Below are 22,701 nucleotides of genomic sequence, written 5' to 3'. Positions count from 1 at the left end.
ACAATAGTCTCTTTTCCTTTTGTACTCATTCCTGATGTAGACTTCAGAATTCCATTTGCTGCAGCTACAGACATACCAGTATTTGAAATATTTGAATGGAATGAAAATTTCTGAGCTGGGGTTTCCGTCTTTCTGTTTTTTTTCCCCCAGCTCCAAGTGCTGTCAAAAACATTCACGTTTCAGCCAATGGAATGACAAACAGCCTGAAAGTGAACTGGACTCCTGGAGGAGGAGATGTTGATTCCTACACAGTGACACTATTCCATCAAAACTATCAGCTTGATTCCCAGACTGTCTCCAAGCCTATCTACGAGCATACCTTCAGCAAGTTAGAAGCAGGAGAGCAGTACCGGGTTGTGGTACAGTCTAACAGCGGCACCCTGCACAACAGTTTAACAGCTCTCGGACGTACAAGTATGTTTCTTCATGGAAAAAGGGCAAAAAGTGTCATACGTTCCCATCAGATTAGTACTATTTTATAACAGTATTTTATTATTTGTCTATATGGTGTCCCACAGTGTCTGGGGAGATTCGGAGGTGTAAGGAGATGGGTCCCTGTCACAAGGCTTGAAGGCTTGATCCTGCAAACCTACATGGTAGTAATTTCGCTAGTGTGAATAGTCACATTGGTGTCAATGGGACTTCTCATGTGAGCAACTTTACTTGAGTAAATGTTTGTGAGACTGGGTCCTCCAGTCCAAACTCTGCCATGGGATCTGCTAATGCAGCCTCTTATGCCTGCCTGGAATCCCAGAGGAACCAGTGGGACTCCACACAGACATAAGGTGTGTGTTAGCAGAGCCCACTGCATAATCAAGGCCTCCCAGACAATATATAGACCCTGTATAGGGTAGGGAAGAGATGCAACTCAATATCATGATTTAAATCCTCTTCCTCTTTTTGTGTGTGCATCTGTTTTGCTTAGGGACTGGGCTTTTAGGGGGAGTAGCCCTTGGCTGAGATCTTGCCTGTCTTGCCTATTATTTTGACAGTTTTGTTGCTTCTTTGCATTTTAATACTTGTTTATATTCCTTTGAAACCTGTGATGATTTTTCAGCTATTTACACACACGTGTGTGTGTGTGTGTGCATGCGCACGCACACACACATACCCTCTTTGTAGTTTAAAGCTAAATAAATTCTCTCTCTTCCTGGTCATTCAATTTTTTTTTTAAATAACCCTCCCCTGATCATCCCTTTCTCTGCTGTCCCAAGTGCCATGACTCTCTAGAAACCACCCCCCTACACCTCCTCTTTCCATCGCTATCCCTACCCCACCTTGGTCTTGGTGTGCTTGAGCTACTTTACACACTGGAAGAAAAAGGAATGTAACCTGAGGCCAAGGGATGAGTTCTAAGTGTCTCAGCCATGAACAATGACAGCTATATCAAGAGGGTGAGAATACAATATTGGAGAGTAGGCTGCCTAGTCACTACTTTGGCCCCAGCTTTCATATTATCTTATATTATTTCTTAGGTATGACTATATAAACAAGTATGCAGCTTCTGTTAGAACAACATTCAATAGCCGTGGGCTGGAGTCTGCTTTGTGAATTTATGCTCCATGAAGCAGAGAAAGGGGGAGGGGAGGAGTCTCCAGGGTATTGATTACTGTTCTCTAATTCATTCCCAAGGAGCTGTCTGCCAGCTGCAGGTAGCCAGAGCACAACACACCCCCTACATCTCCCTTCCACCCTTCAGCCACCAGAGTTGTGGGGAGTTTGTCCTAGAGCTGGCTCTTTGCCTGCTAGGGTCTCTCCCATGCTGAGGAAATTAAAAGTTGGGGATATGCAGATGATTTCCATTCTCTTTGCACTGCTGGAGAGAAAAGAGTGGGGCAGAGAAACTTCCCCCTTGTGTTCAAACTTTAAATCAGTCTCTCCTGGTTTCAAGGGGAGCTTGTGGAGAGAAGGCTACATCGTATTTCACAAAACTATAAAACTGTATCATTTAATGGGTTAGCCAGCCTTCCATCATTGCATTCCATACTCTATACTCTCCCCAAATGTATTTATTTTAATTTTTTTTTAATTAATGTATGTAATTTTATATAGAGCAGACACAATGAACAGAGATGTGCATAACAGGCAACTTTTCTAATGATGTTGGAGTATTGTACACAAACTATGAAAGCGAGATGTGCAGCCAAAATATTCAGAAATCAGGACCACAACGGCTCACGTTCCATCTAGTCTCCCATGTGCTGTCCTTCCAGTTTAACTTCCAGTGTTTACAGAATTTCAAAAAAGGCCTGTACCTCCTTGAGTACAAGTGTCCCCAATCAGATTGCCAGCTGTCTTTTCAGCTCAGTTTAGTCCATTTTATGAAGTAGAGTTTAATAGAAATTATTTCAATTCACCACTATTGGTAGAACAAAAAAATCGGTGTCTTTCAAAATCCGTTTAATCTAATCTACAAGTTCTAAAGTGCCTTAACCATAATCATATAATTATTGTATGGTACTTGGTGCAGAGTTAAGGTTGTTTGGGTGCCCTACTGATGCATTTCCATAGATAAACATTCATACTTTTTTTTTTTTAAGTTTAACCTTCACTCTGAATTTCCTGAATGTATAATGTTTGGTTTGGAGATAATTACAAGATCCCTGTAATACATCTTACCCTAAATTACTGATGGGTTTTCTTAAGCTTAGCTCCATCTGAAAGTAATTTTTGTGTACAAATTGTGTGTGTGTGTGTGTGTGTGTGTGTGTGTGTGTGTGTGCGCGCGTGCATATACATACATACACCATATGCATCTGTATGTGCCGACATACATAAATATTTTTCATAGTTAATTAAGATAATCCACAAACACATATTAAGTGATACAAAATTAACCTCACAATCTCTTTAATTGTTCCCAGTTCCTGCCTCTGTCCAGGGATTATTTGCAGATCATGCCTACAGCAGTCATTCCTTGTTAGTGACCTGGCACAGTGCTCCTGGAGTGGCTGAGAGATATGACATCCTGCTCTTGACTGAGCAAGGTATCCTTCTGAGCAATAAATCAGAGCCAGCAACTGCTAAACAGCACAAATTTGAAGATTTAATACCAGGCAAGAAGTATAAAGTGCAAATGTTGACAGTCAGCGGTGGGCTCTTCAGCAGACGAGCAGAAACTGAAGGCCGAACAGGTAGTTAGAACATTTCAGCCTTATTTACAGTATCTGCAGTAAGATATGGTATGAATATAATGATTCCTCCAAATATCTAGTTATCCAAAAAGCTCCAATAGGAACCAGTCTCCTGGTATCAATGCATTGTTTTTCTGACATGTTTAATGTAAAAAATTGAAAATTGCTTACAAAGTGGTGTGGCTTTTCCAGGTTGTAGTGCATTGTATATTGAAGCAGAGAGTTGAGGAGTGTTGCTATAGTTAAGGATCTCTCAGCATATCCATTATATAGCCATGTTAACTCTTTCTATTGTCTATCCTTAAATTCACTTGGCTTATATAGGATCCTAGCGCCAAGTTGAATACAAATATACTGCAGGTGTCACCACCTTTTCTCAGACAAAACTTCATATTGATGTTAAAGGGAAGTTTTGTGTGAGTCTAGACTGGAGGATTGAGCCTGTTGGGTATCACACATATTACATATGTGTTGCTAAATGGCATCTATAACTTACAAAAGTTTTCATCTTGTTTCTGGACGTCATTGTTTTTGTGCATTTACGTTATGTGAATGTAGTTCACAGTGGCTTAACAGAAACTTCTTCTAGTCATAAGCGTCATTTTACTGAGATTTAGCTTAGTTACTACTAACTCTGACATTTTCTCCTGTATTTATCCCTATTTCCAGTCCCATCCGCTGTCACAAATCTGAAGGTCACAGAAAACACCAATGGACGCCTATCATTCAGCTGGACTACCTCCCAGGGAGAACTGGACTCCTATAATATCTTTCTGTACAATCCAGACAAATCCCTCCAGGGCAGAATTTCAGGGGACCCGAACCTCCAGCAGTGTTCTTTCCAGAACTTGCGGCAAGGCAGGATGTATAAAATGGTGATTGTTACCCACAGTGGAGAGCTCACAAATGAGTCATCTGTATTTGGAAGAACAGGTAGGAGCATCTAGCAGGATAATCCATCCCCAATGAAATCTTCCTTAAGGACATCGGTGAGCTACTCTAATAGCCAAAAGCTGGTACTAGAGTCTAGTAAAGCTACTAGAAGTGTCCAAACTGTCTTGATACATCAAAGGCATTACCTAAAAGGAAGCTAAATTCTAAATTATGTGACCACTGTTTTCAGATAATAAATATATAAATAGTGCCCTAATTTATTATCTGCAGCCCAGTGGTACTAGGTGTCCCAATCAAGGGCAGGAGCCCCATTGTGCTAGGCGCTATACAGGTATAAATAAAAAGACAGCCCTCTGCCCCAAAGAGCGTACAACACTGGTTTATGATAAGATGCAACAAGTGGGCAAAACAAATGGTAAAGAGGGAAGACAAGGTAGCTAACAGTGAAATGAAAAAGTTATTCATGATCAGCACTAGTTTCAGCTTACCTTTGTCTCCACACTGCCAGATGGCAGGGTGTTGTAGGCATTTGTAAGAGCTATGTTGCTCCCGCAAAACCTCCTCTAATCTCCCAGTACTCCCCCCGCCCCCCGACACACACACACTGAAATTCCCAAAATTTGTTTCCTGGTTTTTGGCCACCTGTGCTATGTATCTAGATCTTTATATGGCCACTATCACAGCACTACCGTAGCACTATTCTTCCCCAAAACATTCAGCATGTAGTAACTGTGTACCCTCTCTTTCAGTTCCAGCCCCAGTTATTAATCTCAACGGCTCCAACAGAAACATGACGGACAGTCTGTGGTTCACCTGGGGACCGGCATCTGGAGATGTAGATTATTATGAGCTGAATCTTTATAACCCAAATGGCACACAGAAGGAAACAAGGAATGGGAAAGACCTGAGAGAGTGGCATTTCCTGGGCCTAGTTCCTGGCAGAAAGTACACCCTGGTTGTAGTGACCCACAGCGGTGACCTGACCAATACAGCAAAGACTGAGGGAAGAACAGGTAAAGAACTGCAGTGGCTTTTCGCCCCCAACTGTCAGAATTTACAGCAGTTCATTGGTATGTGATGGATTTATTCTGAGATAAGATTTTTATTGCATGAATTATTAAAGGCATAGAAAAGTACAAGTAAGACAATCATAAACGGTATTACATTAATGGCAGGAAAGAAATCAGAGTCCGAGTGGTTTGTTCAGAGTCCTGTTTCTTATCAATGTTACAGTGCAGAGGCTGAAGAGAAATGAAGAAGTCTAAGATAATGTCTGTTTTGTCTCACATACCCATCCTGTGTGCAAATGTCATGAGACTTTTTTTTTTTCATTTTGCCCCTTCTGTCTAGCACCCAGTCCTCCTAGTGCTGTATCATTTGCTGATGTTGCAAACACCTCCCTGTCAATCACCTGGCTGGGTCCCCCAGACTGGACGGATTATGATGACTTTGAGTTGCAATGGTTCCCAAGAGATCCCCTTACAGTCTTCAACCCGTACAGCAACAGCAGATCAAAGGGACGCATCATGTATGGCCTTCGACCGGGGCGGCTCTATCATTTCAGTGTCAGGAGCGTCAGCGGCAACACCTGGAAGACATACAGTCAATCACTGTCTGGAACTGTGAGAACAAGTAGGAACCCATTTTTTATTGAACCCTTAGTGCTCATCTGGAGATGATGCTGAAACAGTGCGGCCAATGAGTTAAATCTTACCCATCCCAGTTAAGCATTTATTAATTTATACTAGCTGATTCAAGAATGTCTGGATATGGATTCAAGTGGAAATCAAAATGTTTCTTTGTCCTTTCCTACATCAAGTATTTAAAGATTAGAAATGAACACAAGCTGCAAAATTCAGATCCAGATCAAAACATTCCTGAAATTCTGGACGATTTGGCTCCAGGTTTCGATTTATCATAGAATCAGAGAAATGTAGGGCTGAAAGGGACCTCGGGAAGACATCAAGTCCAGCCCCCGGCATTGAGGTAGGACCAAGTAAACCTAGACCAACTCTCACAGGTGTTTGTCTCACCTGCTCTTAAAAACCTCCAAGGATGAGGATTCCACACCCTCCCTTGGAAGCCTATTCCAAAGTTTATCTAACTTTATGGTTAGAACATTTTTCCTAATATCTAACCTAAATCTCCCTTGGTGCAGATTAAGCCCATTACCTCCTGTTCTATCTCCAGTGGCCATGGAGAACAATTGATCACTGTCCCCTTTATAACAACCCTTACCACAGTCGAAGACTGTTATCAGGTCCCCGCTCAGTCTTCTTTTCTGAAGACTAAACATGCCCAGTTTTTTTTTTATCTTCCTCGAAGATCAGGTTTTCTAAGCATTTTGTCAATTTTTGCTGCTGGCCTGTCTCTGATTCAAATCCAAACTTTTTTGAAGTTCAGGATTATTTAGATTCTGAAATGTGGAGTGGGTCCATCAAGATATTTTGAGCAATCAAAAAGGAAATGTGTTCCTGGGGCACAAGAAGGACTTGGGTATAGTAGATTTGAAAAAGTAAAGTCAAAGAGTTCCTTTCCTCTCAATAGCTGTTTGTCAATCTTTGTGGCTTCCACCCATATTTATCTGAGTCCAGCTGATCTCATTAACAGTCTGGTGAGAAGTCTGCCCTGAAATGGGCAGAATAGCTAAACCATGGGGAACTATTTGGAACGTACAGTAATTTGTACTTTGGGTCATATGTTGTACCTCATATGGTGTAACTAAAACCCATATTTTGCACAGTGAAATACTTCATAGACATGCCTCGTTGAGATGGGCATTTCATATGTTACACACAGGGCCGGCGCTTCCATTTAGGTGACCTAGGCGGTCGCCTAGGGCGCCAGGATTTGGGGGGGGGGCATTTTGCTGCTCTTGGCGGCAATTCGGTGGTGGGGGGTCCTTCCACGCTCCGGGTCTTCGGCGGCAATTCTGCAGCAGGGCCTTCCCTCGCTCTGGGACCTGCCGCCGAAGTGCCCCGAAGACCAGGAGCGCGGAAGGACCCCCCGCCGCAGAATTGACGACGACGACCGGGAGCACGGAAGGACCCCCGCCTAGGGCGCCAAAAACCCTGGCGCCGCTCCTGGTTACACAGCAAACCAGATTCACACATAGGTCATGTGACTTTTGTCCTCTTACCCATGAGAGGACTGTGTTGTGGTTTCCATTTCTGATTATTCAACTGAATTACTAGTCTTGTGATAACCTGCAGATATTAACTGCTAAATATAGACTAGATGGCCTAAACTTTCATTTTATACCCTTTAGTTTCTTTGCATGTTACACCTTGCAAACATTTTAAGCGGCAAAATCGCAAAATTTTGCCACTTGAATGCAAAGTGCCAATTGGAGAAGTAAAAGGACAGAATAAAGATGTCAGCTGCTATGCTTCTTTCCCTAATCACATCAGGAGGCAGTGTGACTACAGCAAAAAGTCTTCTTAGTGATAGTGCCATATAGAGGGGAAAGGGGAATGGTAAGGACATTCATATGCACACACCATTTAGCCCCCTTAGTTTTCTTCCACAAAAGACCTGCAAAACTGGGCTATGTTTGAAAAGGAGTTAGGTCGAGAGGGTGGATGGAGAGGAGTCATGAAAAAGCTAAGCAACGTGACAGATATTTGGTGAAGCTTTGGTCTATATTTTGCGGGCGGGTAAGTGTGTACATGCGTGTATATATACACACAGAGTATAGGTCAAAATCTTAACCAAAAAAATTTACTATGTACTCTGTGACTTCTCTCAGTGGAAATTCACACCTGATATAAGTGGGTGGAAATCACAGGGTCACATTCTAGAAGGAAAATACTGTTCACTTTTGTCCTTTTGTTCCTGCAGAGGTCTGTGATCAGTTTGTTCCTTGCATTGATTTTATGCTGGAGGGAAATGTAAAGGCTTTAACATTATGGGCATGTTTATTAGGTAGGGTCACCGTACTCCTTAGTTGATACTTTGTAATTGTAAGATGATTTGTTTCAAAAAGAGTGCTCAGGCCAAGATTTTCAGAAGTGACTGATGGCTTGGGATGCCCAAAACTTTTTAAGGGGGCCTAATTTTCAGAAAGTGCTAAGCACCTACCCTCTGAAAATCTGGCCACTTTAAAGTTTCAGAAGTTAGTACCTATAATTATTCATCACTTTTTTGAAAAACTTGGGCTTTTTATATTTAGGATCTCAAAGGACAACAGTGGTTAGACCAGGGTTCGGCAACCTTCAGCATGTATCCCATCGGGGTAATCCGCTGGCGGGCCGCGAGACATTTTGTTTATGTTGAACCTCCGCAGGCACGGCCCCCGCAGCTCCCAGTGGCCGCGATTCGCTGTTCCCGGCCAATGGGAGCTGCGGGGGGGCCGTGTCTGCGGATGGTCAACGTAAACAAAATGTCTCGCGGCCCGCCAGCGGATTACCCCGATGGGCTGCGTGCCGAAGGTTGCCGACCCCTGGGTTAGACCTTTTTCCAAGCATTATTCGAATGTTTTTAGTTGTTGGTTTTTTGGTTTTGGGGTGGTGGTTTTTTTTTTTTAACATGCATCTCTAGTTTTTCACCTTGAAAGTTAGTTTGACAATGATGCCTTGATTTAATTTCATTTTTGTGGTGCTGTGTCAAAATGTATTCCTTTAATTAGAACATTTTAAATTATCTTATATTATTTAGTAACCTTGTATTTTTGCTACAAGGAGCTGAGGGGTAATTTACTAATTCCTGCTATTTTAGCTCCCTCTTTTGCATTGTACAGTACTTGGTTCTTCAGCTATAATTTATTTCTTTGGACAATTGTGGAAAATAAGGCTGAAAGGAAAAAGAAGTTTATAAATAGCACGTTAAACATTTGTGCCTTTCACTGTAGAGCGTGTGCTATATAATATGGACATTTAATTGTAAGAAGTATGCATTTCAATTACGCTGTATGATGAGGTTTTTTTATAACTAGGTTTCAGCTCCAGTTGTACCATAGTTCTAATAATATGTTAGATTCCTATTGTAGCTTTCTTCAGAAGATCTGAAAAGTTTTTTTACAATTAATTACTGACGAGTCACAGTTCTTTGGAGGTCGATGGCATTAATTCAGTTTACACATAGATAAAATGAGGTCAAGTGACTTGCCTAAAATCTTTCAGCAAGTGTGCGGTAGAGCTAGGAATCCTGACTCTTAGTCCCTTTGCTCTAATTAAATGATTAATTTAGACTCAAGTGCTAAGAATGATGGCCTGAGCCATAGAGTGAGCACAAAATGTATAATGCATGTCCTCTCTTACGTTACACTTCAGCTTTTTCAACCTCTCCTCCATCTTTAGGACCAGACAGAATACAAAACCTTCACTGCCGGCCACAAAACTCTACTGCCATTGCATGTTCCTGGACCCCGCCTGACTCTGACTTCGATGGATATAGCATTGAATGCAAAAAAATGGACACTGGAGAAGTTGAGTTTTCCAAAAGGATAGAGAAAGAAAGATCTTTGCAAAATATCATGATGCTAGTACCCCACAAGAGATACTTGGTGTCCATCAAAGTGCAGTCTGCAGACATGACTAGTGAGGTAGTTGAAGACAGCACCATCACTATGATAGACCGTAAGTCCTTGATGTACCAAATACATAGGTACAGTGGCATGGAGGGAGAAGGTGAACAGATATCTATCATCTGGTTGGTTAGTCAGCAGACTTTTCGACCTCCAGACCTGCCTGTTGTGTCACACCAGCCACCAAAATGTGTGACCAGTGACCAAAATGGGGAACACCTGTGTTTAGTTGCATGCTGTGCCAGATTATAAGGCACTTAAACTATAAAACTTGCTTTAAAGGATGTTTTATCACTGTGTGAATCATATTGTAGAACTGGTTTATTTGACTCATGCAGTGAGAACAAACTTACAAACAATTGTTATAGTCATACAGCCTACAACTGCCCATTTGTTCTCCCCCAGGCTTGCCTCTTTGCTACCCCCTGGCCCTTTCCTCTCACCAAATGCCATCGCCAAGTCAAAATAGTGGGAAGCTACCTAGAGCCTTCAGGAAGTTGGGGCAGTGGCTCTTCTTCAGGCTTTACTCCCTCTTCTCTCAGATGATGAGCTTGCCTCAGGCAGTGGAGATGAAGGAGGAGCACTGCTCTGCAGAGTCCTCCCATACTCTCCTGTGGCTCCTCCCTTGGGCTACAGATGGGTGGCAAATGGCAGCTTGCAGCTTCTCAACAACATACACAAGGAGGGAGGTACTGCCAGCCAGTTGTGGCAATCCATGGGTCACCTCCATTCTGGGTGGTACAGCATGACAGGGAGCCTTAATTACCCCCAAGGCCAAATGTTCCATGAAGTATAGTTGATGGATGAAGTATAGTGTGATTGAGAGGTCTGGTCACCAGTCCCCCCTTGGCTGTGTAAAGCCAAGGAGAACTACAGAGTCCAGTCACTAAAAAAACCCCTCTGTGATGGGGTATACAAATCCTACACTGGGCAACAAGGAGTTAATGAGCTAATGGGGACTCAGCTGAGAGATGTCAGAATTGGAGGGAGGAACTTAAAAGGGAGAAACCCAGTTCAGTTGATGACAGATCAGGGAGGAGAGCAGATCTTGGAAAAAGGGATGGCTGAATGTAGGAGCCCTATTGGGCAGCCACTGCCCAATGGCCCCTCCCTGAAGGAAGGGAGAACCTGAAGCTGACTCACCTTGAAAGGAGACTATTCCTCTCTGTGTGTTGGTGAACTTGGATTAGGGCCACAGCCTGATGAGTGCCCTCTGAAGGAAGAGAGCCTTAACCCAGCTTTGGGACCATTCATTTGGATCAATTCCCCTTTCTTCTGTTCATTGAAAACCCTAGAAGGGGCAGGCTATCTGGGGCCCAGCCAGTGGGCTGGGCCTCTTAAGACTGGGAGTGGGAAAACCACCCAGACATTCCAGAGCTGTGACCCCAATGAGTGCTGGGGCCCTGCCCAGAGCCTGGGAAAAAAGAGCGTGGTAACACCCACCCTTCACATGAATTGTAACCAAGCACTGTCTCTTCTCTACTACAAGAGATGCTATGAGTTCAGATAAAATCAGAGCTAACCTGAACAGCACCAGAAACCGCAACAGAACTTCTTTGAAGGCTTAACTGTTCTCCATTATTTTCATTTTTAGACATCTCTGCACTATCAGGTTCTGGTTGACCCTGGAAGCAGGACTGTCTAAATACCACGAGGGAGCCAGCTCTCCCAAGAATTCCAGACTCGTCTTACAGATCAAAGATATCTGGTTAGGCTTCAAATAAGCATGTGAACTATTGGTTCCTTATCCACACTGAAACCCTTTAAATTTTGGCCACGACTATTAAACAGTAGATACTGACACAGTATATGTGGCTGTATAGGTTATTGAAAACATTTAGCTGCGATCTCTATTATAGTGTCGTAGTGTTCCATTGGGAGGCTTGCATCAGATGTGCTTTATTTCCCCCTTCCTCTTTTGCCTTTTCCGTTTAGTTCCTGATGTATAGCTTGTTTAGACATATGGCTGAAACAACTGCCAGTTCCCTATGGAAGCAGTACTGTAAATCTGATATCAGATCATCCATGTGTAAATTATTTGCTTAATTGATTCCGTGTTGTGTATTGTTCCTTGGATATTGTTTATTGTTCCATTTGGTGTGAGAGGGGGAAATCTAGCTGTTTAAAACCAAATTTCTATCTGCAGCCTCAATGGTCTCAAAGTACCTGGGATTGAACCCACCTCTGAAAATGCTATTTTAGCGGCTATAATTTAAGACTCTGTGGATTTAATGAGACTTTAATACAATCCTGGGCAGCTTCTGCAAGAAATCCTACTGTAAGGAGCTGCCTCTGTCATTATGTTTAAAACACTTCTGGACTGTTACATCTTCTGGCCGCTTCTCTGCTGAAGAGGGATACACTTTGTGACTGCAAAGAGCATAATATGAGAGACATTGGGTCTAAATGGTTGAGTTTTGTTGAGATTTGCACCACTTGTTGTTATTATGTAATTAAAAATATATAGATGGTGATGTACTTTATTTCCCCCTCCCACTCTCTTCTTTCCCAGGCCCCCCTCCTCCACCTCTCCACATCCGAGTGAACAAAAAGGATGCTCTCATTACCAAATCTTCCATCAACTTTACTTTCAACTGCAGCTGGTTCAGTGACACCAATGGAGCTGTGAAATACTTTACTGTGGTTGTGAGAGAGGCCGATGGTAAGTTTTCATTAATTAAAAGGTTTCTTTCTGTAACCCATATTAACACAAGGAGGGTATTTGTCCTCATCTACTGGCCAGATTTCAGAAGAGGTGTATGGATCTGCTTCTGCATCCAAGCCAATGAACCTGGTCCTTTAACTCAGCAGGGAGAAGCTTTTAGATCCAGAGGTCCAGTCTCCACTGGCACCATAGTTAAGGACAGATTTATACTTCGTTCTCTGGGATGTTACCATCCACATGTTTGGACAGTTTCCTTACTTAGAAGATGAGAGAACTCAAAGCGAATGTCTCGGAGAATAGAAATGGGATAGACTGTCTTGCTATGCACTGATTCAATAATGTAGCTTAGACACTAACTTGAAGCAGGTAGGAGTGTGTCTCAGCTTCAGTTTCTGTTGCCTTCAGTGTTGCCTGATAAGTCGTTATTAGAAAACAAAGGTAGCTTACAGTCAGAATAAAATGATTCATGTTGTTTATTTCATGAGGCAAATTGCTCTCACATACACCAGTGTAAATCGAAGCAGAAAATGTCCCCATAGAGTGCATATGTATTTCCTTGCTTGTGCTATCCTGTAGAGAAGAAGAGTAGCTTTGCAGTTAAAGCCCTAAACTAGGACTCAGGAGATCCACGTTTAATTCTTGACATTGCCACAAGCTCCCTTTGTGACCTTGTGTAAGTCACTTAATCATTCTGTGCCTCTGTTCCCATGTAAAAATAATCCTTTTTTTCTCCCACCCTGTGTCGTTCTTGTCTAGTCAGAGTGTAAGCTCTTTGGGGGCAAGGACTGTTTCTCACTATATATTGGTACAGCGCCTAGCACAGTTGACCCTCTTAGGCACTATCATAAATAATAAAACATCAGGATTCATTTCTGGGGACTACAATCATTTCCTATTGCAACTATTCTCTGTACCCACTGGCTATTTTTTTTTAACCCCCTGTGGAAGGAGGCAGATGGCAGGGGTGGGGGTGGAGGGCAGAATTATGCAGCAGAAGTGATTCACACAACCTTCTCAAGGCATCAGAACCTCCCTGTGCACACTGTTCTAGAATGGGATCTAGAAGAGAGAGAGCAAACTGCCCTGAGTTATCTAGCCAGGCAAGCCAGCATCGATCCAAAAATGTCCCCATAGACTAACATGCAGTGTGGGTTCAAATAGAAGACAGTGTGCCTGGAACACACTGAGCTAGGCTCAGTCCAAAAATACTAAGGGTATGTCTATGTTGGAGCTGGAGGTGTAATTCCCAGCTCAGGCAGATATACACATGCTAGCTCTGATTGATATAGCACACTAACAAGTGGAGCAAATGGTGGTTCCCATCTGACACCCTATGTGCAGCCGCGGCGGCTCTGCTGTTATTTTCAGCACACTAGATTGATCAGAGCTGGCATGGGCATGTCTACCTCCAGTTGCTGTGGAGACATACCCTAAGACTTGAATTTAAGGAATTGTGCCACAAGTCAGCAGTGTGTGGCGCATCATTCACTTAAGAAAAGCACAGATTATTTCTTTAGGACACTCAGTAATTTGAGTCTGTAGAGGTCTCTGTAAAGAAGGTGGCTTTCATGTGGCTTAACAGTTTTGAAGACAGTATAGCACAGTGTTTATCAGACTGGAAGAAGCTTTTTAAACCACAGCGTCAGGTTGCTTTGAAACACGTAATTTCCTATCTGTAGGAATTTGCTGTTTGCTGTAGGAATCAGCTGTATTCTGCTTCTTCTCCTGGGGATCAGATTGCCACACCAGACCAGCTGTTCTTTGTAAAGATAACATAGCTACTAACGACCCCTGCAGTTAAGGTTAATAATAACAATACGTAGATAGTGTGTTTCTTCCATAGACCTTTAAGTGAGTTACAAAAGAAGGTAATTTGGCAGATGGGAAAACGGAGGCTCAGAGGGAAGTGACTTGCCTATGGTCATACAACAGTTTAGGGTCAGGCTAGAAATAGATCCCAGGTAGCTAACTCCCAGTCCCATGCTCTGTTCACTAGACCATGCTACCTCCCAGACAAAGTACAGAAGTTTGTCAAGTGTTAAATATGTCTACTGATGCCCTGGGCCTTAGATATTTACTGCACGAATAGCATGAGAGCTGTGGCATATGATGTGCAAATTTTTTTTTTACCATTTTTTTTCCTAGGCAGTGAAGAGCTGAAGCCAGATCAGCAGCACCCGTTACCTTCCTACATGGAATACAAACATAACAATTCCATACGTGTCTATCAGACAAACTATTTCGCAAGCAAATGTGCTGAAAACCTTGACAGCAACTATAAGAGCTTTGACATTAAGCTTGGAGCTGAGATGGAAAGTCTGGGAGGAAAATGTGATCCCAATCAGCAGAAATTCTGTGACGGGCCACTGAAGCCAAGGACTGCCTACAGGTTAGATTTATTGTGGTAATCGTGCTGTGTGAGATGTGCTGTATTATTAGGTACTATGCTATCTCGATGCCTGATGTACTTGAGCTGCCATAGATTAATAACCTGTGTTACACAGTGTTCTCTGTGTTGTATTGTGCAATTTATAAAAGCTTTGTCCGTGCCCCATCTCATAGGTAATATATAAACAATTCCTTCACCAGCCTAGGAATGCTACAATTCATTATGTGCAAAACTCCGTGCAGTGAAAAGGCCTCTTTTATCTCTTTTACTTTGATGGAGAACTTTGCTACAGTTGCTAATTTCTCTGTGGAGAGACTTAAGGGCTGGATCAGCAGCTGAGTCAGGGGAGCATTCGGGACAGCTAAAAGCGGGGGAGCAGGAGATGCAAAGGTAGTTTTGTGTTCCTCTAATTCTGTGGACAGGCTGCACCAGGCCAATCTGCTGGTGCAGATTAGAGCAACCCAAAGGCTATTCTACCCTGTGCCAGCTTCCAACAGACTCAGGAAGCCTGTATAGCAGCTGAGGCTCACCAGGACAAAGGGAAGATTTAGCCACAGTCGGGCATGGTGTGGGAGCTGTTAGAGCACGTGTACACCTCCTGTTGAGTTCTCTACACTGGCATGAACCTCCAAGGCTGAATCCAGTTACCTTAAGGCCACTTTGCACCTACGGCACAGCAGAAAGCAGCTGTGTGACCCAGCATCTAGGCCCTAGATTTTAGCCAAAAACTAGAGTATTTGAAGTAATATCCCCAAACAATTATGATTTGTATTTCAGACAAACTGGATAACATGTATGTTTATTTAGAAGCTGCAGCTTCACATTAAATGTAATTACTTTTCCCTGCAGCATTAAATCAAGCTTAGCTACTAAATGTGGGCTATTAGAAACTTGATGGGGCAGTTGTGCAATTGAAGTGAAAGCAGCTTTCAAGTGGGCTCTAGCTGGGTTCAGTGGAAATTATGCCCACTTATCCCTTCTCAGAATGAGACCTACTGTGAGTAAGGATTTCTACCTCTTAACTTCTTTGATTCTAAATTCTATCAGCTGGTCGGCAGGAACCTCCACCACAGGTTACCAAAGCCACAATGAGGGCTGAGTGACTAGATCAACAAACCATTCACAGACACTCATTTCAGCTTTTTAATGAATTTGCTTGGACTTCATTTGAGCTCCTTTTGCTTTCTGTGAATGCTCTTAGAAATGAATTTGCTGAGAGGAAAAGTCATGGAGTTAAACAGTGAATTTCAATTGAATGTTGCAGAATTTTTGATGTTGTTCATTGTGCATGTCTGTATCAGAAACCTACTTAAGAACTATGTTCATCCAGTCAAAGAATGGACACCATGTGTCCAATCAAATCAATGTGTTCATGTGAACGGATTTGTTGATTGATTTTCAGTGACAAATTTTTGGCAATCAGGACCTTGTGAAAATAGCAAAGACCTAAAGCCAACAAAGACACACCGCTCACTGTGATTAGTCTGTCCATCTCATGGGACTACTTTCATGATCCCCAGTACCCTAAGGTAACAAAGCCCCAATCCTGAAAACATTTACGCACATAAGTAGTCCATTTACAGGACTAATATTAGGAGAGATGGAAGTAGGTCCAGAGTATGACTATTCACATGCAAAGGTGTGTGCAGAATCAGGATCATAGAATGTAATCCAAATCCAAGTCCCCATATGATAGTATTGAGGGCAGTTAACATATCCATAGATCAGCTAGTCAACAGTTTTTTTGGCTTACTGCAGCCCTATACAAAGAACACGCTGCGATATATATGCCTTCCTGCTGATCACAGTTAGGCAGAATTTTATTTCCTCAAGTTTAATATGTTGTAAGTGTCATCTAGTATCTAGTCCTTTCATTTTCCCCACATATTGTTGAGCAAAAGATACTAAAAAATGGAATGAACTGTTGAGATGCTAAAAATATTGGCTTTGAAACTCTCACTAAAGCAGAAGCTGAACAACAAAAGGTATAACAATAACAGTAGTTAAAAGACACAGGAAATGTACTTAGTAAATTTTGTCTGGAAGCCCTGTTTTGTGATTTTGCTATTTCTGTGTTAACCTTTAGTTTTCTCCTATTTGATACCAACTCCCAAACAGATCTAATAAACCCTTCTGCTTTTTCAGGATCAGTATCCGAGCTTTCACCCAGCTCTTTAGTGAAGACCTGAGGGAATTCACGGAGCCACTCTTCTCAGATACATTTTTCTCTTTACCAATCACTACTGAGTCAGGTGAGTTTCTCCTTTATTCTCTACTAACTGTACCAGTTACATGGGTATCACACCCATTGGTGTTGGAGTGGGTAGGAGAATGCAGAAAGGACCTTGTTGCTGAACTGAGTTACTTTGAGATTCAGCTCTCCGCCAGTTAATATTTGGTATTCAGCACTGTCGGTTAAAACAATAGCTGTGATGCTTCCCCTTCCAGCCATGATTTCTTTCAGAAATATAAAGCTTCCTACAGATTATAGGTGTTCGCTTTAAAAGGGAGCGAGCGAGCAAGCAAAAGAGTGAGGACTGTGCAGCATCCTTTGGGATAGAAATAATACGTAGGGCTAGATTCTCCAGTCTGCTTTCTGCCACTCAAGCGCTCAAAGTGGACAGAAATGGCTAGTGGAAGTTTCCCTTGGTGCAGGGGAGCTCTCTTCTGGTGTAAAACTGGCAGAGATGATCTAACCACCTCCTGCACCAGCTGTCCCATGTGTCCAGGGTGTTGGGGAGATGTCAGAGGTGGGAGGGAGGTGTGGTGGAACTATGCTGATCCTTCACGGTGTAAGGTCACCTAGGGACTTTATGCCAGAGCTAGACCTGCTCCTCAGCCACTCTTAACTTATGCCGTAGCCAAGCAGCACAGGATCCGGGAGCCACAACCAGCTCCCTATGTTCCCCCATCTCGGCTATGGTGGAGCAATAAGCCCGTAGGTTATAAATTGTTTGGGAAGGAACACATTGCCCAATAGAGCTGGGGTTCCTGACTGAGGGTCTTTAGTCACTGCTACAATACAAACAATAAATAATAACACAGCCCCTTGATACAAGGCTCTCAATACACTTTCCAAACACTGATTAAGCCTCAAAAACCCTTGAATCCAGGCAACAGTTACTTTCTGGATGTGAGAATGAAATGGGTTTGTCATCCAGTATAAATGGTCTCCAAATGGGACTGACCCAGTGAATTATCCTAGACTCAGTTTGAAAAATCCAGTGAATTACTGTAGCCTGGGGAGGAGACCTGAACTCCTAGAAAATCTTGCTGTTTCTTTCACTCCCTAATTCTATGGAAGGAGAGAACTTTTTTCTCTTCTACCTGTTTCTTGCCTACCTGATGTACGGTGTAAGTTCTTGAAAAACTAAGGAAGTAATATCAAAGCCCAGTCTTCCAAATATATATGCAGTTGACATTCCTTTGTATTTATTTCAGTGTCTTTAACTGATAACATTGTATGTATCTAATTCCTTTGCTCTTTGTGTGTGTGTGTATCTATCTTAGAGCCCATGTTTGGAGTTATAGAAGGCGTGAGTGCTGGTTTGTTTCTCATTGTGATGGTGGTGGCTGTCACTGCTTTATTTGTCTACAAACAAAAAATTAGGTAAGTAGAAACTCCCTTTTTTAAATTTTTGTTGCACAAGGTCTGATGAAATTTGATTTTCCATCTGAGACACCGAGGAAGGAGTAAAATTGGATGAAAACTTTAAATTGTATTTAGGAAAGCAAAAACTTCATTCCATTTCCCTGACCATTTGTACAAATTAAATATTGAACTAAGAAGCCCCATATTATCCTTGATTTAAGGAACAGGATTTCCACTGATTAATAGGAGTTGCATGATCAAGGCTGCAATGTGACCTTTGGCTCTTAGTAGGGCTGGTCAACACATTTTCACTGGAGCAGTTTTCTGTCAGAAAATGTGGCTTCATTGAAACCTTTCATGAGAACGTGTTGATTTCAATTACATTTTTGATGAAATTATTCATTTTGACCCTCTAATTTTGGAAACATTGAAATATTTTCTTTCAATAATGTCAAAAAGTTTAGTTTTGACTTTATTGTTCCATTTCATTTTGCACTGACTTTTATTCTATAATATTAATTTTATATCATATATATTATTTTAATTAAAAATATATATAAATATTAAATATAATATTTTAACATAAAATGATAATTTTACCTTATTGAAACAAACATTTAACAGTATTGAAATGAAAATTTTTGATATTTCTGAGTCAAAAAAGTTTGGAATTTCTATTCTGTGGGAAATTTTGAAAATGCAACATTTCGCCTGGAGTTGGAATGGAATGTTTCTTTAAAATGTGTGGAATTGTTTTCCAACCAGCTCTAATTCTTAGTCTGCATGAAATTATTCTCTAGCCGTTTCTTCTAGACACTTAAGCCCAAATTCAATGCAGATGTCTAGATGCTGACCATGGAAAAAAGCATGTGCACTTGTGTGAAAACTTGCATTGTTTGTGCATACAGACAAGTGCATGCCTACATATCTGTATACATACACCGCTACCATGAGTAAAATGCAGGTTTTGCATTCACAATAAGTGTATACATTTTCTCCTGGCTGCTATTTAGGTACCTGCATTTGAAAATACGTCCCTTATCCTCTAATTTATTTTTGCTCTGTGTAGTTTGAATGTAAATCATATGAAGTGCATGTTTTCTGAACTGTATTGTGATTTCTTTGTTATGAGCTCTGTTCAATGGGTCAGTGAACGTCAGTATATTTTTCTGAGTCATATACAGTAGGTAAATATTTATTTCACTTACAAGAGAGGTTTCTGAGGGAACAAATGGTGATCAGAGGTGGAGACACCATGTGTGTGGTTCAGTGGAACATAGGAATGTAGGACTGCAAGGGATCTCCTGAGTCACTGAGTCCAGATCCCAGCTATTGCAGGCAGCCCCATCATATAATCCCATTCATAAATTTATCAAGCTCCATCTTAAAACTAGTTTGGTTGTTTGCCCCCACAACTCCTAGTGGGAGGCTGTTCCAGCGTCTCACTCCTCTGATGGTTAGAAACCTTCTAATTTCCAACCTGAATTTGTTCATGGCCGGTAAACACCAGGAAGGGAGAAGAGCTATTTAGCTAATGGACAATGTAGGCACAAGAACAGATGGGTGTAAACTGGCCATGAACAGTGGAATGAGCACAGAATGAATTCCCAAAACTCCCCAAATCTATCCAAGTGCTGCCACTGACTACTGCTCTGATCCTTCACAAGTCCCAAATGGCCTGATTTTCAGAGGTGCTGAGCACCCACAACACTTGAAGCCAGTGGGAGCTGCAGGCACTCTGCACTTCTGAAAAGCGCAGCAGTAACCTGTTCCCCATCTGCACATGGAACTAGGGATAATACCTACCTCACAGGGATGTTCTGCAGATCGGTTGGTTAGGCCTTATCCTGTCATAGGACCAGGGCCGGTGGAAGGATGTTTCGCGCCCTAGGCGAAACTTCCACCTTGCGCCCCCCATGTCCCCGAGCCCCTGCCCTGAGGCGCACACCCCCCCTGCGGCAGCTCCCCCCCCCCCCCCCGCCCTGAGGCGCCGCCCCCCTCCCCCCGCAGCAGCTCCGCCCCTCCACCCTGAGGCACCCCCCCTGCGGCTGCTCCCCACCCCCCACCCTGAGGCACCCCCGCGGCAACTCACCCCTGCCCCGCCTCCTCCACGGGCACGCCGTGGCTGCTTCACTTCTCTCGCCTCCCAGGCTTGCGGCGCCAATCAGCTTAGGCGCCACAAGCCTGGAAGGTGGGAGAAGTGAAGCAGCCACAGCGTGCTTGGGGAGGAGGCGGGGCAGTGGTGAGCTGGGGCGGGGGGGTGCTTTAGGGTGGGGGGTGGGGAGCTGCCGTGGGGTGGGTGCCTCAGGGCGGAGGGGGGAGCTGCTGCAGGGGGGGTGCTCGGGGAGGAGGCGGGGCAGGGGTGAGCTGGGGCGGGGAGTTCCCCTGCGTGCCATCCCACCCCCCCTTGCTGCAGGCAGCCCTCCCCGCGCTCTACTGCCCCAGCTCCCTCTACCTAAATGCCGGCGGCAACCTGGGCGGCCGAAGATCTGGCCGCTGTGGTCGCTGCCGCAGAAAATGGCACTCCCCCAAATCCTAGTGCCCTAGGCGACCGCCTAGGTCACCTAAATGGTTGCACCAGCCCTGCATAGGACACCCGCTAGGACTGGCTGGAAAACGAGAATTCCATGTCAGCAGAAATTTTGAGGATTTGATTTTTTTTTTCCATTATGTGTTGGAACAAAACCAAGACCTTTCTAAATTTTTGAAGGGGAAAAAAAAACAGAGTGGGAGATTCAGACTAGAGACTTGAACCTGGGTCTCTGACATACCAGGTGAGCACGCTGGCCAGTGAAAGAGAGAAGCACCCACCCAGTCTATTGGTTATGCTGGGGTGGGTGCTTCTCTCTCTCACTGGAAATTCCCTCCTGGACCTGAGAAATGTTCCCCAAAAAAGGTTTTCCATGAAAAGTTTCAGCTTTGACAAATCAGCATGTCAGTTAAAAAATTCCTGACTAGCTCTAATACCCACTTTAGTGGTAGTTTGGGCTGTGTCTCTTATGGTAAAAGCAGCCTGTTATTGTTTTACACCATTTTTTCTATATATGATATAATATTATTATCCTATTGCAGCAAACTAAGGTACAGGAAAACTGTGCAGCTGCAAAGATCCACTTCAGAGCCGCAAATGAAACAGCCATCTCTTTTTATTCCTTTTCTTTATTTCCTGCCACAAGATACTTTCGTTGCCCAACTTACGTTGACATTTGAACATAGCAGTAAAACCAAAGTAAGAATAGCTTCCTTTGTATTGCAGTAATGGCCATGAACGACCTACGGCAAGGCTGAGCGTTCGCAGGGACAGGCCGTTGTCCGTCCATCTGAACTTGGGGCAGAGAGGGTAATCTCAAAGTTTGTTTCTAAGAGAAAACTGTTTTAACATGGCATCATAGATGAAACAGTCTCTCCGGTCACTCACTGACAAGTTGTTTCTTTTTCTTTTGAAATTATTTCTAGGAGCCGGAGAATTTCCAGGTAAAAGCAAATATTTCTTCATTTAAAACATCTTCCTTTGTAATGAATTAGATGAATAATGTCCTTGTTCTGTCCTGGGGTAACTTTGTTTTTTGTCTTGTTTTCTTCTGTCGAATGTTTTAGTCCAATAAAGATAAATCAGTTTGAAGGGCACTTCACCAAACTCCAAGCAGATTCCAACTACCTCCTGTCCAAGGAGTATGAGGTACGAATCCAATCCAGTCAAACCATTTCTTTATTGAACCAACTGGTTGGGTGCTAACTCTGGCTCACTAACCCTTCAGCCCCAGAAACATGCATTCCTGGGTCTTCTTCACACAAGTGAAAATGAGTTTGACAGTCTCAGCTTAGACCCTGTTTGTCCTGCTGCCAAAACCACAACTTAATTAGGCTCAGCTTGATCCAGTTGGCAGCCTCCATTCATCAAAGGCCCAGCACAGGACCACCAGGATGTGCTGAGGGTCAGGACTGAGTTGTGTGAGCAGAGTGTGACAAATCATGAACAGTGCCTACCAGCAATGTGCCTGGCTCAAGCCAATGCCACCAGTTCTCTAATTTGAGTCTAATAAAAATCATTTCCTTTCCTTAGCCTAGCATGCTGTACATTCCGTGTTGTAGCATCCTTTGATTATTTTCACCTTGCATTCATTTCGGCCTTTTGCAGGACTTAAAAGATGTGGGTCGAAACCAATCGTGTGACATAGCGCTTTTGCCGGAGAACAGAGGGAAAAATCGATACAATAATATATTGCCCTGTAAGTTTTATATTTGGGTATATAATATTACATCACACCAGCTATTTTTCACTTCTTTTCAGGATGGGATCGGGCATGTAGCATATCCCTTTCCTTGTTTCACCTTGTCAGAGATGAAAAGCATTGCCAAGCCAAGCCATGGTGCTTTGTTGCTGACGGTGTATGGCCATGAGCGGCTTTAAAACAGCAGCTCCCATGAAATTTCACTTCCCACCAGAGGCGTAATGACTAGTGCTCATTCTGTTTATAAAAGGCTTCAGCTGTTCTAGCCTTT

General features: G+C 43.0%; 1 protein-coding gene across 4 annotated transcripts in view; it reads left to right on the top strand.

Moving 5' to 3' along the window:
* PTPRB (protein tyrosine phosphatase receptor type B) overlaps positions 1-22,701 on the top strand; it is an 84,959-nt gene that overhangs the window by 49,744 nt on the left and 12,514 nt on the right. For all 4 annotated transcript variants that reach the window (XR_006176813.2, XM_065558862.1, XM_005280060.3 and 1 more), the window contains 14 exons: positions 151-414; positions 2,865-3,134; positions 3,804-4,067; positions 4,778-5,041; positions 5,379-5,660; positions 9,326-9,604; positions 12,065-12,214; positions 14,363-14,606; positions 16,752-16,858; positions 18,117-18,216; positions 21,455-21,538; positions 21,655-21,672; positions 21,796-21,877; positions 22,337-22,427. Coding sequence is in view for 3 of the 4 variants with exons in the window: in XM_065558862.1 (XP_065414934.1) it covers positions 151-414; positions 2,865-3,134; positions 3,804-4,067; positions 4,778-5,041; positions 5,379-5,660; positions 9,326-9,604; positions 12,065-12,214; positions 14,363-14,606; positions 16,752-16,858; positions 18,117-18,216; positions 21,455-21,538; positions 21,655-21,672; positions 21,796-21,877; positions 22,337-22,427 (2,499 nt within the window). In the remaining variant the exon portion in view is untranslated. The remainder of the gene's footprint in view (positions 1-150; positions 415-2,864; positions 3,135-3,803; positions 4,068-4,777; positions 5,042-5,378; positions 5,661-9,325; positions 9,605-12,064; positions 12,215-14,362; positions 14,607-16,751; positions 16,859-18,116; positions 18,217-21,454; positions 21,539-21,654; positions 21,673-21,795; positions 21,878-22,336; positions 22,428-22,701) is intronic.

The sequence above is a fragment of the Chrysemys picta genome, chromosome 1 (genome assembly GCF_011386835.1).
Source record: "Chrysemys picta bellii isolate R12L10 chromosome 1, ASM1138683v2, whole genome shotgun sequence".
Taxonomy (NCBI): Eukaryota; Metazoa; Chordata; order Testudines; family Emydidae; genus Chrysemys; species Chrysemys picta.
The sequence above is the reverse complement of the archived record's forward strand: the minus strand, read 5'-3'. Positions and strand labels throughout refer to the sequence as shown.